Source organism: Chrysochloris asiatica, unplaced genomic scaffold (assembly GCF_000296735.1).
Source record: "Chrysochloris asiatica unplaced genomic scaffold, ChrAsi1.0 scaffold00026, whole genome shotgun sequence".
In the NCBI taxonomy this organism is placed as follows: domain Eukaryota; kingdom Metazoa; phylum Chordata; class Mammalia; order Afrosoricida; family Chrysochloridae; genus Chrysochloris; species Chrysochloris asiatica.
In genome coordinates, this window is record NW_006408544.1 from 3,336,867 (window position 1) to 3,353,814 (window position 16,948).

Genomic DNA, 16,948 nt, shown 5'->3' on the forward strand with positions numbered 1-16,948 from the left:
TGCGGATGCACACACACCACGGAAGGCTCGCTCTCATCCCTTGGTTGTAGTTGGTGGTGGTCCACTGGTCTCATCTTTGTACTCTGTGGCTGTTCTCTTCCCAGCATCCATTCCCACCACAGGGCAGCCTCCCAGACTTGGACATCTACTTGTACAACAAGCCTGGTGGACAGGGCACTGGGGGCAAAGGTACAGAGCAGGGCCCAGGCCCATGGCACTATCCGGTGTGGGGAAGTCTTTTTCTGTCTTGTGTCTGAGAGGGCCTCTCCCAGCCTTGCAGCTGAGGAGACTCTGAAGTCCTGGGGCTGAGCCTGCCTCTGGATTTTCCTGCCCAGGAGTCGCCTGCATCACTCTAGCCTTTGTGGATGAGGGAGGGACTCCCATATCACTGGCATCGTGGCCCCCGACTTCTCTTGGGCCCCCAGACCCACTGCAAGAGGAGGAATTTGAGCAACTGACCCAGGTTACGCGCTGCCCAGTTGTGCTCAACAACTCTCCAGGTGGGGTAGTTGTGCTAGAGAGCACGCCATTCGGTTAATATAAGGTAGGGGTGAGATCTAGGGGCACCCTCACCCTCCCATTCTTTCTTCCAGCTCAGAACGGGGGCCCCCGACTTCGGTTGGATGTGTGGGAAAAGGGAAACATCAGTATTGTACAGCTGGAGGAAAAGCTCCGAGGAGCAGCTCGCCAGGCCCTGGCTGATGTCATCATGGAGCTGCGGCTGCTGCCAGCTCCGCTGTGTAGAGAGGATACCACCCCAGGTATGCAGGACAGAGGGGTCCCCAGAGTCCAGAGAAGGACAAGACCCAGGCAAGACAGTGTAGCAGGTACAGGGACAAAGGTGGGACTCAGGGAAGGCTTCAAGAGGAAGAAACCTGGAGCCAGGGTGTAGAAGAGAGTAAGTGGCAAGCAGGCTTCCATAGGGATGACCGACCGGCCCAGGAGCAGGCAGCGGCCCACTGTGGCTAGTGTATATATAAGGTGGGGCAGAGCCCAACAAGCTGAAACTGGAGAGCCACACTAGAGGAGTCTCGGACAGATGTTGAGCAAGATGCTGATACAGTCAGGTAGATCTGTGGTTGAAAGACCACTCCAATTCTCCAACTCCGGGCAGGAGTTGGGTTGGGTGGGGCAAACCGAGAGGAAAGATGCCTGTAAGCAGTCTGTTAAAGAGTCCAGGTGAGAGACGATGGGTCCTAAACAAAGGCAGGAGGCAGGATCAACTTGAGAGATACTATGTATATAAAAGCAATCGCATTTTATTGAATTTAGCGGGTAGGATGGTGTAGAGTAATTCTCATGAGAGAATGATGCTTAACCTATTCTGACCCCAAGGGAACTCCCGATAGGAGCCTATCTGAAATATACTCACGGTGGGGTACATCTCTGTTCCTCCCTTCACCTAAACAACCACACTCCCAGTGGGTCTTCTGACTCCTGGTCCTGTACCTACTTCTCTCCACTTTTGTTCATCAAATACATACAGTTATCAAGTACTGCCTGTGTCTGTATCGGGCACTGGGGTCCCTGGAATGAATACGTCTCAGTCTTTGTCCATGAGGTGCTTGCAGCCAGTGTATCAGGTGACCAGGGGCCCCTCTTGGGTGCTGGGAGCATCAGGAAAAAGCTCCTGTTTCTTTGGAGACTTGCTCTTGCCATAGAATTGTGAGGTCTGAGTGCTGGTTTAACGTGAGGCCCAGGATCACAGTCTGCTTTCTGTTTCCTCCTTGCTTCTGGTACGGCTCCTGCTCATGCTGACTTCTTCTCCCCTGAGGAACCTTTAGTGTGCCCCACCTTTTTCATTCTCTTGGTCTGTTGACGTCCCCTCTCTTCCATGTATTTCTTCCTATAGAAGGCCTCATCAGAAATCAATCTTCACAGTTGTCTATGGGCTTCAGTATGCTTCATCATTGGCAGAAGTACACACGAGAGTGATAGTGCCCTATCACACAAACACAGATGCACACACACAGCCAGCCACCCGCTACCAGCTACTTATACTGCCATTCACTAATAGAGTAAGTGGCAAGCAACTCGATCAGTCTTGAGGCTAGACTGTCTAGAATGGGATTGATGGTCAGTGACTGAATCTGTAATGTCTGGTTTCCACAGGAAGTCTCAGGAGTGGATCATTGGAAACCAAGAGCCCTGCAGGCCAAACCAGCACGTTTCCCCCTGCTCCTGTCTCCGGGGAACCTGTAACTCCCCCCAGTAAAGCTGGCCGGCGCAGCTTCTGGGATATGCTGGTAATGGGAAGGGTTCTCCCTGCCTGCCTGCCTCTTAGCTGCCCTTTACACTGCACTGCCCTGTTCCCTGTAGGTCTTGCCATAGATCTCCTTATATGTAAAATGGTGGTGCCCCTTAGGGACTTACAGATCATGGCAAGTTTTCTGTGCTTGTTGAAACCTGCAGGCTAAGTAGGGCTTTGCCCAGTGAGGAAGCTGAGGCTCAGCAAGGTTAAATAACCTGGCCACAACTGCCTTCATGACTGAAACTCAAGCCTCTAATCCTCCAACGCCTAGTTCCTGTTCCATGATGACTCCATCTCCCACCCCTTTCCCCTTCCCAATTGCCCTTTCTCATTCACTGCATTGTCCCCAGAGTAAAACAGAATGTGGGGATCTGGGTTCCCCCAAAACAACTGATGACATTGTCCTGGATCGGCCAGAAGACACTCGGGGCCGGAGGCGTCACAAAACTGAAAACGTTAGGACTCCCGGTGGAAGTGAGCGGGCACCAGGCCCAGATTCTGGAGCCCAGAGACAAAGGTAGACATGCGTGCGCGTGTGTGTGTGAGGTCCCCAGTGTCTGGTGGTGGTTTGTGTATACATCGTGTTGTGTGGGCATGTGAGGTTACCATACTCCTGCTGTATCTGCAGACGCCGGTTAACACAGCTAGAAGAGGGCGAGGTGGGAAACCTTCATCCTGTGTTTGCTCGAATCACTCAGCGCTGGCTGGAGTTTATGGTTCAGATTGGTGAGACCCCAGCTCCCTCTCCCACCACCTTCCTATCTGCCCGTCCCCCACCCCATAGTGACCTCTCTGCTTGCCTTCCAGGTTGTGCCTCTGTGTCTAGGAGCTCCACCCACATGGTGTCCCGGTTCCTGCTTCCATCCATCCTCTCAGAGTTTACCACTCTGGTCACCTCAATGGCTGGAGACACCAGTGTCCGAGTCTTTGAACAGCATTTGTGAGTTTGGGGTCGCATGGGGCTGAAGGGGACTTCCAGACTTCCTAAAAGCTGGGCCTGAAGGAAACCATATCCTTGGAGGCTAAGCTGGGGCCAGGGAGGCTTTCTCTGTGCCCCTTCCTCCCAGTAACCCCACTGCCGTCCAGTTGGTTCCAACTCACAGCGCCCTATAAACAGAGTATCCATAGGATTACTGAGCCTCTTAATTCCTTTTTTTCTAAACTTTTATTGAGAATTGAGTAACAGTTTACAGGGCCAATCATCAATTTGACACTCAACCAACCATATTTTATTTCATTGCAATGATTACAATCCCCTCCTTTCACCATCAGTACTATTTACTTCTATTCCTTTTTTTTTTTTAATGTACACAAAACACACAGAAAAGAGGCTCTTACCTCTATGGAAGCAGACTGCCTCAGCTTTCTCCTGTGGTGGGCTTGACCCCCTGACCTTTTGGTTGGTAGCCAGTGCTTAACACATGGTGCCACCAGGGCTCTTCTCCTTCCTGATAGGGGTTCAGAATCGGAGCTCTTCAGTCCTTGTTCCCATGGCCAGCTGGGCCCCACTCCCTGTCCAGCAGCTGAGCGGCATCTGCTGCTACTGGGAAGGAGCTTCTCACAGTGGCGGAGACCAACTCAGCAGGGTGAGGGCCTGACCTGGTGGATGGGGTGGTCTCTGGTCCTGCAGGGGGTGGGTGGGGTCTAGGAGCCCTGCCTCCAGGCCCCCATTTTCTACTTTCCTCACCCTGTAGCTGCCAAAGCTTTGCAGCGCTTTGAGCCGGGAGGTGATGGTTGCTCAGGGCGGAATGCTCCCCGCCAGAGGCTCTTGTTGCTGGAGGTTGTAGACAAGAAGGTATATGTGAGGACTGGGGCTGGTGGGGGGAAGGGGCTCTGTGATCTCACTGACCTTGAGTCCTGACCTCCAGCTACAGTTGCTGACCTACAACTGGGCTCCAGACCTGGGGGCGGCATTGGGCCGAGCGCTGGTTCGCCTTGTGCAGTGGCAGAACGCACGGGCCCATCTCATCTTCTGCCTCCTGAGCCAGAAGCTTGGACTGTTCCACCACTATGGGCAGTTGGACTTCCCAGTGCAAGATGAAAAGGTGCCTACTGCTCTGACTCCCTAGGGGTCAGTTAAAGGAAGTTCCAGCTTGACAATGGGAGAGGGGACAGACAGAGGGCAGAAGGAGTGGAAAGACAGTCTAAAAGAAGGCGTCAGGAGATGAGAGGGCCTAAGAGGGCCTAAGGGCAAAGGCTGCGAGGAACCCATTGTGACGTTCCATTTTTCTCAGGAGCCAAACCCATTTCTACTGCCTACTGTGGAAGCCGAGACCCTTATCCGGAGTGCAAGTCCCCCACTGAGCCGTGAGCAGGGCCGCCTGAGTGGGTCCTCACGTGGTGGAGGTCCCCTTCCCCTGGACACATTCCCCTTCGATGAGGCCTTGAGGGATATCACAGCTACCCGGCCCAGCTCCACACTCAGTCTGGTGCCCAGAGTTCCTGATGCCGTCACCTTCCATGGGCAGCAGTTCCTGGATATCAAGATGACAGAGCGCAGAGGTGGGCACTGGGCTGGGCAGCAGGGAGGAGCCGGAGAAGGAGTCTGAGGCTACTGGGGCCATTCCAATGCCTCTGACCCTCAGAGCTGGAGCGCCAGATGAAGATGGAAAACCTGTTTGTAACCTGGCAGCAGCGTTCTGCCCCGGCCAGCATGCCCATCAGTGTGAGTGACCCTAAGCTGTGCCCCTGTCCCACATCCTACATGAGGATCCTGTGGCCCTTCCTTGTCTTCTGCTCTACTGCTAACTCTTCCACCCACTCAGGCAGGGGAGCTGGAGACCCTGAAGCAGTCGTCTCGCCTGGTGCATTACTGTGCTACAGCCCTGCTCTTTGACCCGGCTGCCTGGCTACATGGGCCACCAGAGACTTCTGGGCCCCCTGAAGGACAGGTGAGGTCCAAGATTTCTGATTTCTCCTATGGGATCTCCCTTGACCCCGCAGTGCCCCCCACCCCCAGTGGGTAGAGCCTACCATAACCTCTACTCCCACAGCGGCGCCATCGTCCCGAGTCAGGATCTGGGAGCCGAGAGACCACCCCCAGCTGCGAACCCTCCGATACGCCTTCACCAGGCGTCCGTGAGGAGCCGTGGCTAAAGGAGCTGAGCTTGGCGTTCCTGCAGCAGTATGTGCAGTATCTGCAGAGCATAGGCTTTGTGCTGGTGCCCCTGCGGCCCCCCTCGCCTACCCGCAGGTGAGATGGTGAGCCCCCCCCATCTCACCAGACTAGCACCACATGCATGAGGATCTTAAACGCTTCCACACAGCCCTCATGCATCCAGGGAGCTCACCCCCACATACGTGCATAAAGCTGTGCACACTCTCACAGAGCTGTGTCTGCTTACATCTTATGTATGTTAATGTGCTTCCTACAGCCACACATAAATCTTGTACCCGCTCCAAAGCTTTCGGAGCAGGCCTTAAGGAGTCCTGCCCTGGCCATCCTCCTTGATGTTTCCTGAGACCGTATGTGGTTCCTGGCCTGAGGAGCAGCCCTCTGCACATCACTGTCCTTGTGCTTATTGGTCATGTCCACTCACTTAGCTGCTCCACAGCCAGTTGTTAACTAGAGGAGCTAGTTGTGGCTTTACAAACTTCCTGTTCAGTTAGGTTCTTATTAAAAATTTGAATTCCATTTTAAAGCTGGAGTTTACGCCCTCCTTTCTCACTAATCTTTAACTGTCACCAGTCTCTTGTTAAGTCTGAAACTGGTTTCTCACCAGGAGTAAAGGGAACAGCTCTTCTTGCCATCTCTTTGTGATCTCCGTCAGGAGAAAAGCTCCTCGGTGTACTGAGGGGGCTCCATGCCTTTCTGTTGTGCCCTCTTCCACAGTATCTTCCCTGCTTCTCTTCTCTCTTTGCCTATGAAATGCTGAAATTGCCATCCTCCATTCAAAAGGGCACCATTTTTCCCTTTCATAAGGCATCAAGCATCTCCTTGAATCTTAGCAACACCTCACAGGTAGCTCTCTCCCCTTGTGAACATCACCTGTGTCCACAGCAGCTTCTCCTGCTGTACTCTCATCCTCTCACTAGTAGGACACAGGGTTAGGCTCCACCTCCTCCCAGAGCCTTGCTCGAACTTCCTTTCTGAGCAGCAGCTGCTGTGGAGAGAAGCCTGCTCAACCGTCTAACCTGGACTCCAGGTTACTCACTGTGGGACCCCAAGCAAGTCCTTTTCCTCTCTGGGCCTGTTGCCTTTCCTGCAAAACAATTTCATGTAAAATGGATTCCGGGTCCAATGGCTGTAGTCTTCGCCTCACTGACCTGCCTCGTCTTTTTGTCCCCTTATCTCCTCTTTAGTAGTAGCCGGCTGAGGATGGCGGCTGCCTTTGCAACTGAAACCCGAGGCTCCTTCTCCTGCCCTAAAACCAAGGCTGATGGGAGCCCCAAGGTAACTTGTCATCCTGTCACCTGCCCCTGTTGTGAAATTGGTGATGCCCCCAAACCTCAATACCTCTAACCCTGAATTCTTTCCCAAGGCCTGAGGTCAGTGACCCTTAGTGATAAGAGTGAGATAGATTATTGATCTCAAAATGACACCATTAAAGTCAGTGGCCCAAGGGACCCCTTCCTTGCTGGCTTGAGCCTAGTGGGACCCCTGCCTCTTGCCCTAGTGTCCCAGTGTCTTCTTCCTTTCTCCAGAGCACTGGTTCTGCACTCACTACCTACCACCTGCAGCGGGCACTGCCCGGGGGTATCATCCTCATGGAACTGGCTTTCCAGGTGAGCAGGAGGGAGCATGTAGTGGGGAGAGGAGATCTGCCTGTTTCTTACCTGCCTGACTCATCTTCACCCTATTTCCAGGGCTGTTACTTCTGTGTCAAACAGTTTGCCCTAGAATGTTCCCGAATCCCTATGGGACAGGCTGTTAACTCTCAGGTATGTAGTGGGGACAGAAGATAGGGATATGGGGTGGGTAGCAAGAGTAATGCAGTGGACGGACTGGCCCGGGACTGACTTGGTGCTGCCGGTAGTCATACTGGTGCTCAGCCCAGTGCAGTGGCTTGTCTGCCCTGTGGTCATTCTGGCAATGACAGTAGCCTCCTTCTTTGGCTGGCCCATAACCATAGGTAGCCTGGCAGGGCATTTGAGCATAGTATGTATCTGGCACATGGATAGGTTGGTGCTGGAACCCGTGCTGGAGAAGCAGTGAATGAGGAGCAGAGTTGTCACCCACTCAGGGTATCTCTGACAGTTATTATTTATGTCCATGTCAGTCTCCCTCAAGGCCAGGGCCTCTAGACCCCATGAGGGTCGGGCACTCAGGGACTCAAAATAATTCAGAGGATCTCGTGAGATCTGCAGTCTTTGTAGATCCACTTGAGTGGGCTTCACTCCTTCATGTTTCCAGGAATGTCCTAGGGCTGTGCCTTCTTTGTGTCTCACATATAGTTTGAGAGATCAGGGTCCTTCTCCAGTACAGATCCCTCACCATTGTGGAGCGCTCTCACATCTGGACAGTTCACATCTAGCTCCTGCTTGGTTGCCTCTGATTCGGGTGTCTGGCTTCCTGATCTGCACAGGATGATGTGATTCAAAGCATGGTGAATTGATGTGCAGGAGCCTACTTAGGCCCTTTGCTCATACGGAGCTGTGAATGGGCAGGTGCTCTTTCACACTTCCCTGGAGTATTAGAGGGATAGACTACCCTCCATTACTTACTCTTGAGCCTCTTGAAGTCCTCATGGCTTCCATGCCCCCTGATCTCCAAACTGGCTCTCTCTGCTGCTCCTTACCTACTTTCTATTCTTACAGTTCTAATTGCTTTGTGAGTGCTATTGCTTATTAGGCAAATAACTACTAACCTCACATGGAGCGTTCACTTTTTGGAGTCCTGGTGTGACACTGTAGGATAAGCACTGGACCATATGGTGGGAGATTTCAACCCACCAGCCACTCCTTGGAAACCCTATGAAGGGTCACTGAGTCGAAACTTACTTAATGTTACTTAACAACAACATACAAACTAAAGAGGATGGTGATATTCTCAATGTACAGGTAAGAAAAACGACGCTTATAGAAGTAAAGTACTTTTTCCCGGAACGCACAGGTAATCAGTGACAGTGTTGTTGTTAAGTTCTAACTCATAGTAACCCTGTATGGGTTTGAATCACCAGCCTTGCGGTTAGCAGCCCAGTGCTTGTCCTACAGTGCCACTGCAGGGCTCCAATCAGTGTCAGTACTGGGGGTGAAATCGAGGTCTTTGTAGTTCTGATGCTTACTCTTGTTCATTTCAGTTTATCACATTGTCTCTAACTTTATGAAGAGCTTGACATTAATCGCCATGGTGGCAGAGCAAACTGAAGCACAGGGAGACTGTGGCTTACCCAAGATCACACAGCTTGGTCTGGCTCCTAGGCTGTACCTTCTCCTACAGTCATTGTCCTTCCTAATGCCTACCTTCCACCCTAGCGCCTCCAAGGGAGTGGCCAAGACAGATCCAGATAGCAACCCAACCTTCAGTAGTGATTTCCATCAGGAGAAGCACTCACTCCACGTCTCTGCTCTTCCTTTCCTCCTCCATCAACTGTTCGTTCATTCACTCACTCACAAACAGAGGCCCCAGATGGAGCTTTAAGAATGAGTCTGGAACGTTAAGTTTCAGCTTCTGGTGATGGAAAACTTGGCAATGATGATGATGGTTGTTTTGCAGGATTAATATACACACATCACTAAATTGTATACATGGAAATATTGAATGGGCAAATGTTCTTATGACAAAAGAAGACTCAAAACAGGGAGACCAGCATTCCAGGCAAAGAAAATAGTACAAAAACTGCTAAGGAGAGCATTCATGGTTTGCTATTGTCTCCTCAACAAGTACTTTGATGGGAAGAGAAGGGCAGAGACATGGGAAGGGGCCAGGAAAATTATGAATAGTAACTTCCTACAGACATACACACACACATTCACACACTCACAGACACACTCACCCTGCTTTACTACTTAAGCTTCCACTAATGCCATCTTCCAACGTGTTGTCATTTACTTATCCTGTCTCCCTCCTACTAGAATATAAGCTCCTTGAGGGCAGGGGTTCAGTTCTGTTTACCAGAGTATTGCCAGCACCAGGAACAGCTAGAGCAGTACCGGGTAGGTACACAGCAAGCACTCCACAGATAGTTATTGCACCAATGAGTCTGTGCTACAGTCTAATGGAACCAGATAGAGTGAAATGCGTTCAGTCTCTGTCCTCAAGATGGCCACTGTTTTCTTGTAAACACAGTACAGTGTAGAAGAGCGAGGTAATGTAATGGGGCAGGCTTTCCACAAAACTATGCCAGAGCTGAACTTGTTGAGCTTCCTCTTCCTAGATGGCCTGCACACTAACCCAGCCCCGTTGTCACCTCTCTAGCTGTCCATGCTATTCACAGAGGAGTGTGACAAGGTACGGGACCTGATGCATGTGCACTCATTCAGCTATGACTTCCACCTGCGCCTCGTGCATCAACATGTACTGGGCACCCACCTGGTCCTCCGGCACGGCTACCACCTCACCACCTTCCTGCGACATTTCCTGGCCCATCACCCTGATGGGCCCCACTTTGGCCGCAACCACATTTACCAAGGTCGGTGTCCATGGATGAGCCAGAAAAAGAACAAGGCATCTCTGAACCAGGGCTGGTGGGTGCACTCTCCGGGCAAGACCCTAATCTCTGCATCGCCTGTTCATTGCCTCATAAGACTTTTACCCTGCCCCCACACCTCTGGCTGTGTCTTCACAGTCTGTTTCATAGTCAAGTGGAGCTCCTTTGTCATTGGCCCCCTGCCCTAGGTCATCTGTTTGGAACCACTAAGTATCCCATCGCAGTGTTCCCCAGCAGCTCCCCTGGAAAGCAGAAGCAGTCTGCCTGCTAATCGGAGCCTTAGCAACTCCCCCCACACACCCACCCCTAGCCAGCTCAGTGTGTGTAACTCAGGCTCAGTGTCTCCTTCTCCCATAACTGGCCCCTCAGGGACACTGGAGCTCCCCACCCCACTCATCGCTGCCCACCAGCTTTACAACTATGTGGCTGATCACGCCAGCTCCTACCACATGAAGCCATTGCGTATGGCCCGGCCAGGGGGGCCAGAACATAACGAATACGCCCTGGTATCCGCATGGCACAGGTAAGGCTGGAGTGGGCACCTAGCCTGTGCTCAGGTAGTCCTGAGCTCTGGGGACTTCGTTTTCTTGGGCAGAAGAAAGAGGTAGGATGAGTTTTCTTGGAACCTCAGTGTTGATATCTCCCCAATCTTCACCACACAGCTCTGGCTCCTACCTGGACTCTGAGGGACTTCGTCACACAGATGACTTTGATGTGTCTCTGCTGGTCTGTCACTGTGCTGCTCCCTTTGAAGAGCAAGGAGAGGCTGAGCGACATGTTCTGCGGTCAGTAGATCCCCTACCTTGAGCATGCTCATTACACTGCCTCATCCTCCCTGTTCTGATCCTTACATTCCTGTCCCCCTCCCCACAGGCTGCAGTTCTTTGTGGTACTCACCAGCCAACGAGAGCTGTTTCCCAGGCTCACTGCTGACATGCGTAGGTTCCGGAAGCCACCCAGACTTCCCCCTGAACCAGAGATTCCTGGGAGCTCAACTGGTAGCCCTGGGGAGACCTCTGGGGCTGGTTTTTCCCCTGGACCCGCTCCCCTGTTCCCACCACTGGCTGCAGAGGTGGACATCGCACGGGCACGGTTAGGTCAGCTAGTACGGCTGGCTGGAGGGCACTGCCGTCGGGACACACTCTGGAAGCGCCTCTTCTTGCTGGAACCACCAGGCCCTGACCGGCTACGGCTAGGGGGGCGCCTAGCCCTGGCAGAGCTAGAGGAGCTCCTAGAAGCCGTTCATGCCAAATCCATTGGGGACATTGACCCTCAGCTGGTAAGGAGCTGTGGGCTCCCCAGGGGGCTGGAGTGCTTGCTCAGAATTTCTGTGGCAGAGTGGAAGGTGCAGGGTCAGCCGATCAGGGCCTGTGGACCCTCTTGCAGGACTGCTTCCTGTCCATGACAGTCTCCTGGTATCAGAGCCTGATCAAGGTTCTGCTGAGCCGCTTCCCCCAGAGCTGCCGCCATTTTCAGAGCCCAGACTTGGGGACACAATACCTGGTAAGTCCCCAGCGCCCTCTGCAAAGGAAGACATGGCAGAAATTCTCATCAGAGAATGCCAGACGTCCGCCTCAAGGATCCCTAGCCTGACCAAACGGCTCTGTTCTGGAGAGGGGTCCTGGGTGGGATCGGGCTACACTGATACATGTAAAAACCCTTCTAGCACTGAATGCAGCTATAACATAGAGCCCTGCCCTCAGAGGTTCACCCAAACCAGACTGGCTAGAGATTCTGATGGTCAAGGTCTAGAGCTGGAGAAGCATCAGAACCCACCTACACTTGGTCTTGGGGGCTGCAGTTCCAGGAAGGTCCTCTTGGGCTTTAAAACTTTGTTACCCAAAGTGTGTTCCTCCAGCCAGCAGCATCAACACCACATGAGAGCTTGCTGAAACGCAGACTGTTAGGTCACACTCCAGGCCTGCTGAATCAGGATCTTTTAGCAAGACCCTCAGATAATTTGTATTCACGTTAAAATGTGAGAACCCCTGTCCTAAGAGGGAGGTAGTGAGAAAAGAGGTGTACTGGATATGAGCACAGGGAGTTAGAAACTACAGAGATGGGCCCAGTCAGAGCAGAGGTCTAGGAGAAGCTTGTCGGGAAAAGATGGAGAGAAAGGAAGAGGTGGATCATGGTAAGGAGTCCTGCACCCTAAATACGGGGAAGCCTAGGGTCAGGGTCGTTCACAGAGGCTGAGATCAGTTAGGGTAAAGGCCTACTTGAGACAGGACTGAGCAGTTCTGCTCTGGGCCCAGTTCAAGCCTGAAGATGGAGTGATATGAAGGCTTTGTACATATGCCTCAGGGGTCTGTGATCTCAGCACAGAAGCAGTGGGGCATGGGGCTGATCCTGTGGGTAGGAACACAGAACAGAAATGGGTTTGGATGAGATCAGCTTGAGGCAAGTTGTCTGAGGTCCTTGAGGACCTCTCCAGAATGCTGTCTAGAAGGTATGTAGACATGGGGGATTGGCGCTCAGGGAAGAGCTAGGTAACATCTATATGAACAGGTGGTAATGGAAGCCCTGGGAGTGGAAGACAATGCCCAGTGGAGCTAGTAAAGCTGAGCATTAGGGAGCACACAGACATAAGGACAGTTCCGGGAGAAGTCAGGCTCAAGGTAGTCAGGAGGCAAAGAGAAGTTGTATCAAGGACAGAGAACTCCATCCGCTGTTTGGCTTATGTGCTAGGCTTGGTGCAGGGCTTCAAGATACACAACCTCAGTAACCTGTCAGTTAAGTGTGAGCCCCTCGTTCTGAGAATGCTCAGACAGGTAGACTGAGATCTTTCATTTGGAGACCGGGTCCTCAGTACTCTTGGAGAACTGGTGGGGTCAGTTGTGATAGTGGAAACAGACTTTTAGACATGTCCCCACTTCCCAGGGGTGCTTTGTAGGGTCTGCCTCCCAGGAGGAGATAAACCAACCCCCATCTCATTTTGTCTGTCACTGTAGGTTGTGCTGAATCAGAAGTTCACTGACTGTTTTGTGCTCGTGTTTCTGGATTCTCACTTGGGAAAGACGGTGAGAATGGGGGGCAGGGGAACTTTGTGTCAGCCTAGTGTGACACTGTACCCTACATGCCCCACACTAGAGCCTACTGAGTACCTGCTCTTTCTGAGCCCTCCTCCCTGTCTGCTCTCCCACCCCACCCCCCAACACTTGTGTTCCCCACAGTCTCTGACAGTGGTTTTCCGAGAGCCTTTCCCAGTACAGCCCCAGGACAGCGAGAGCCCCCCTGCACAGCTGGTCTCCACCTACCACCACCTGGAGTCTGTCATCAACACAGCTTGTTTCACCCTCTGGACCCGCCTCCTCTGAGGGAGTGGACCACTGAATGCCCCTGTTCCTCAAATCATGGACCGACAGTTGGCCTACTTGAGGCAGGACTGAGGAGTCCTGCTCTGGGCCCAGTTCAAGCCTGAAGGTGAGTGATAGGAAGGCTTTGCACATATGCCTCAGGGGTCTGTGACCCCAAACACTCAGAGCCATTGACTGGCCCAAGGCTTCAGAAGGTCAACACAACTCCCTCCCTCCCACCTGGTGGGGGTCCCAGAAGATCTTCACACCAGATGGCAAGCACTTACTCTGAATCCTGCCTCCAAGTCTTGGATTGTTCTGATTCCCCTGGCCCAGCCTCGGCTCTGCATTTCCCACTCGGACATAGCTACTAAGCTAAGACTCGTAGAGGCTCCACCAGTCCCAGCTCTGCCTCTGAGCACTTGTGGCCACGGGTAAGCCTGTGCTCTCAGATCTCTGACTTCTCATGTGTAAATGAGGACATAGACTCAAAAGCTCTCCCATCTCCACAGCAACACTGAGCATGAGCTGTGTACCCTTCTCAACAGGAGGGAAGCAGCCCAGAGAAACTGAAGGGTTAGACACTGTGTGTCCCCATTCCCCTAAATACATAACACATACAAAAACGTTCAGCAGAATGTCTTTAATTCAGAGGAGCAGATGCAAGATGCTCACCAGTGGTTCCAGAGAACATGGGTGGTGTGCAGGACCTTACTGGCCAGCCTGTGGGCGCCCCTGCCTGTTCCAGTAGGAATGCAGCCATGTCAAGCCCTCTACGGTGTCTCCTGAAGGGAGAGAGAAGCAGCATCTCAACTCAGGGGAAAAACAGCTCCTGTCCACTAACTGTCCCTCAGTGCTCCCTTCCCCGGAGCCACGCCCAGAGCCTCGTGCCACCCCTCACCTCGGGGCCGGTACTCGCAGCCCACAAAGCCTTGGTAGCCTTCATCTTCTAACAACTGGAATAGGTAGGGAAAGTTCAGTTCTCCAGGGCTGTCAGGCTCCCCCCGACCTGGAACCTGTGCCATTTGCACGTGTCCTGGGACAGATGATGAGCAGATGTGAGGAGGCGATGTTGAAAGTGTGGGAAGGCAAAGGATAAGAGTCCAGCAGATGAGGAAAGAAGAGAAAAGGGACCCCTTCTCACCAGTGATGGGCAAGAACTCTCGGATGTTTCCTGTCAGGTTCCCATCCATGATCTGCCAGTGGAATATGTCCTGGGAAGAGAACACTATAGTCTCAGAGCCTCCCTAGATTGGAGAGTGGAGGCCCTAGGAGAAGCATGCCTTTTCTCCCACTTACCATTTGTAACTGGAGGTTGGGTCTGCCAACCTTCTGTAAGATGGCTGCCGCTGGAGGAGAGGGGGAGGCATGAGACTCAGGAGAGCATAGGAATCGCAAGGAACAGGAGCTGACACAGGGCTAGGGGTCCTACCCTGCTGGGGGGTGTCCAGGAAGTACCGGGGGTCAGTGATGCGGGTGTTGATGGGTTCCAGCAGTCCCACGAGGTTCTCCTAGCAAATGTTGACGCTATGACTCCAGCTCCTCTTTGAGTTTTCCTCTCATTAGGCCCTGGTCAAGGGCCTCACCTGTCCCTCTCACTTGGGCCAGTGACCAGCCTGTGCCTATTGGCTTGCAAGTATATATGTCAGTCTACACCGATTGGTCTCACCTGAGCCAAGACCCCAGCTGCATGCCTCAGGTTCTCCAGAAAAACTGTTTCCATCTCAGCCTTGACAGCTGCTCGATCAGCCCCCAGGGGTACACGGCCCGCCATCAGGTGAATTCTGTGGGGAAGACAGGACTAGAAGGCTGTGGGGTCCAGAGACCTTGGCTCCTAGGTGCACCGTCTCAAGATGCCTTGCATGTGCCACCCACACTCCTCTCCCCAGGGCTCCAGTCCACACCCCCTGTCATGGTCCCAGTGCCTCAGGCACCTTGTCAAGCCTTCTTAGGGTTAACCATCGAGGCTCTGGATCCATCCCTCCTGCCTCAGCCCTCACTGTTCTCACTTAGCCCATCCTATCCTCTCAATCTCCCTTTATCTCCATCAGCCCCTTCTCAGCCTTTCAGCATACTGAGGTTCCACCTTTAACGTTATTTTGACCTTTACTCTTCCCAAGTATTGCATACTGTCTGCCTACTTCCTTTCCTTGCATGTTTCTTAGCCCCTTGTCATCTGCCCCCTCTACCTGTCTCCACTCACCCCTTAGTCGCCAGTTTCTTCCTGGCCCACTAGGACTCTGCAGGGTATGACATGTTTTTGATCACCTCACTTTAAATCTCCTCCTTCCATCACCAGTTGATCCTTCTCAACCATATCCAACTTCATGCAGATATATTCCAGCCCTCCCAGCCCCAACACACTCCATCTGCAGCCTCAAGAACTAGCTGCTGCACACACCTGAAGTTGGTAAACGCCAAGCTGCCTCTGGCCAATCAATGCACCCTCAGCAGTGCTCTTTACCTCCTGCCCATGGAGCAAAAGCCCACCCTACCATCGCTAATTGGAGTCCTGGTGTGGCGCTGTGGGTTTATGCTCCAGACTGCAAAGCTGTTTTGAACTGCAAAGTCGGCGGTTCAAGTTCACCAGCTGTTCCTTGGAAACCCTATACAGGGTCACTATGAGTTGGAATCGACTTACCAACCACAACAACCATCACTACTTGGTAGTAAGGATGAGTAAGCAGTGAAATAAGGGAGGCAGGCAATTTTTTAAAGGTCCAGGCCTGGAGGGGAGAAGGGAATTAGCCTTCTCTGAGCTTCTCAAATTAGAAGTGGCTACTTGACTCCTTGTCCCCAAGGTGGAGCAGGGTCATGGACTAGAGGTGCACACAAGACAAGATAGGTAGAAAGGAGAGGGTACCTGGGGCAGCCCAGAGCCTTGGCATAGAGCACAGCCTGCTCCAGCCCCTCTCGGAAGGCGGCCTGTCTCCCGGGTACAGCCCCCAGACCCATTTCCCCCTTCTCTTGGTCTCCTGCGGAGAGAACGAGCCTCAGCCCCCGGGCTCGGGCACACGCCTTCCCCACCCGCCCGACCCCAGCCGGGTTCCACCGGCGCACCCGGGGGCGTGTTGATCAACACCAGCCTCAGTCCTGCTTCTTGCCCCGCGCGCGCCAACGCCTCCGCCGGCTCCGCGTACGGGAAGGCCACCTCGGCGGCCTCAAAGCCCGCACTGCCCGCGGCCCGGAGCCGCGCGGAGAGTACGGGGAGTTCGGGAAACAACCACGACAGATTTGCAGAGAAGCGCAGCGGCGCCATGGCCAGGCAGGGAGCACAGGCCTGGGTTCAAAGTCCGGTAGCCACGCGGGGCGGAACCGAGTCCGGCCGACCGGAAGGCGGAAGTTGGCGGAGAACGCCGAGGGCTGCTGTGGGGCAGAGAATCTGGGTCCCTGAGGAAACCGGGGAGACTCTTGTCTCCTGGTCTTTGACATCCACGCTTATTACTTAGGGATTAAAAATATACTGTCATAAAAACCTAGGTCAGTCCAGAAAAGTGAACTTTTGTTCAAGACAGGAAACTGGGAAGGCCAGGGAGAGGCGAAAGGACCGGAGCACCTGGGCCCTGGTGTGGACAAGAGAGCCGTGGGGAGGCCTGGGTGTTTGTGAGGTTGGGAGACTAGTGGGCTCCCCATTGCTGGGGAGGAGACTCGGGAGAACTGAGTCAGCCCGGAGAGCCCATTTAAAATTAAGTGCTATGTTAGGTGCCATTGAGTCGCTTTCAACCCTTTCTACAACCCTATGCTATCAGAATCCTTGCAGCCACTGACTGTCAATCCATATTAACGAAGGGCTACCTTTTATTCGCTGACCC

At 53.1% G+C, this 16,948-nt stretch overlaps 2 protein-coding genes across 3 annotated transcripts in view; one reads left to right on the forward strand and one right to left on the reverse strand.

Annotated features, from left to right (window-relative positions):
• The window catches only part of SZT2 (seizure threshold 2 homolog (mouse)), a 57,812-nt gene extending 44,501 nt beyond the window's left edge, over positions 1 to 13,311 (forward strand). The window contains exons 49-72 of the mRNA XM_006839841.1: positions 105 to 189; positions 336 to 500; positions 594 to 761; positions 2,113 to 2,246; positions 2,602 to 2,768; positions 2,880 to 2,977; positions 3,059 to 3,191; positions 3,707 to 3,837; positions 3,946 to 4,046; positions 4,120 to 4,296; positions 4,486 to 4,753; positions 4,837 to 4,916; positions 5,017 to 5,142; positions 5,245 to 5,444; positions 6,554 to 6,644; positions 6,896 to 6,976; positions 7,058 to 7,132; positions 9,609 to 9,822; positions 10,210 to 10,363; positions 10,503 to 10,625; positions 10,714 to 11,119; positions 11,227 to 11,343; positions 12,792 to 12,860; positions 13,014 to 13,311. Of these exons, the coding sequence (XP_006839904.1) occupies positions 105 to 189; positions 336 to 500; positions 594 to 761; positions 2,113 to 2,246; positions 2,602 to 2,768; positions 2,880 to 2,977; positions 3,059 to 3,191; positions 3,707 to 3,837; positions 3,946 to 4,046; positions 4,120 to 4,296; positions 4,486 to 4,753; positions 4,837 to 4,916; positions 5,017 to 5,142; positions 5,245 to 5,444; positions 6,554 to 6,644; positions 6,896 to 6,976; positions 7,058 to 7,132; positions 9,609 to 9,822; positions 10,210 to 10,363; positions 10,503 to 10,625; positions 10,714 to 11,119; positions 11,227 to 11,343; positions 12,792 to 12,860; positions 13,014 to 13,157 (3,507 nt within the window). The 3' untranslated portion in view covers positions 13,158 to 13,311. The remainder of the gene's footprint in view (positions 1 to 104; positions 190 to 335; positions 501 to 593; positions 762 to 2,112; positions 2,247 to 2,601; positions 2,769 to 2,879; positions 2,978 to 3,058; positions 3,192 to 3,706; positions 3,838 to 3,945; positions 4,047 to 4,119; positions 4,297 to 4,485; positions 4,754 to 4,836; positions 4,917 to 5,016; positions 5,143 to 5,244; positions 5,445 to 6,553; positions 6,645 to 6,895; positions 6,977 to 7,057; positions 7,133 to 9,608; positions 9,823 to 10,209; positions 10,364 to 10,502; positions 10,626 to 10,713; positions 11,120 to 11,226; positions 11,344 to 12,791; positions 12,861 to 13,013) is intronic.
• A 453-nt stretch (positions 13,312 to 13,764) lies between these two features.
• HYI (hydroxypyruvate isomerase (putative)) lies at positions 13,765 to 16,395 on the reverse strand. Of its 2 annotated transcripts, none has more exons than XM_006839666.1 (8): positions 16,197 to 16,395; positions 16,000 to 16,111; positions 14,806 to 14,920; positions 14,569 to 14,647; positions 14,436 to 14,485; positions 14,281 to 14,350; positions 14,056 to 14,172; positions 13,765 to 13,921 (listed from the first exon to the last, which is right to left on the reverse strand). In XM_006839666.1, coding segments are annotated over exons 1-8 (744 nt in total). In that variant the 3' UTR covers positions 13,765 to 13,919. The 2 variants fall into 2 exon arrangements, with proteins under 2 accessions (XP_006839729.1, XP_006839728.1); XM_006839665.1 differs by having other exon boundaries at positions 13,825 to 13,921; positions 14,038 to 14,172.
• Between the last annotated feature and the right edge of the window lie 553 nt (positions 16,396 to 16,948).

Excerpts from the sequence above, each read along its gene's own strand:
- HYI (XM_006839665.1), bottom strand. The coding sequence starts at position 16,395 with ATGGCGCCGCTGCGCTTCTCTGCAAATCTGTCGTGGTTGTTTCCCGAA. Across the intron at positions 14,648-14,805 it reads CAGCTGGGGTCTTGGCTCAG|GAGAACCTCGTGGGACTGCT; the intron begins GTGAGACCAATC and ends AACATTTGCTAG. Across the intron at positions 14,486-14,568 it reads CCTGGACACCCCCCAGCAGG|CGGCAGCCATCTTACAGAAG; the intron begins GTAGGACCCCTA and ends CCTCTCCTCCAG.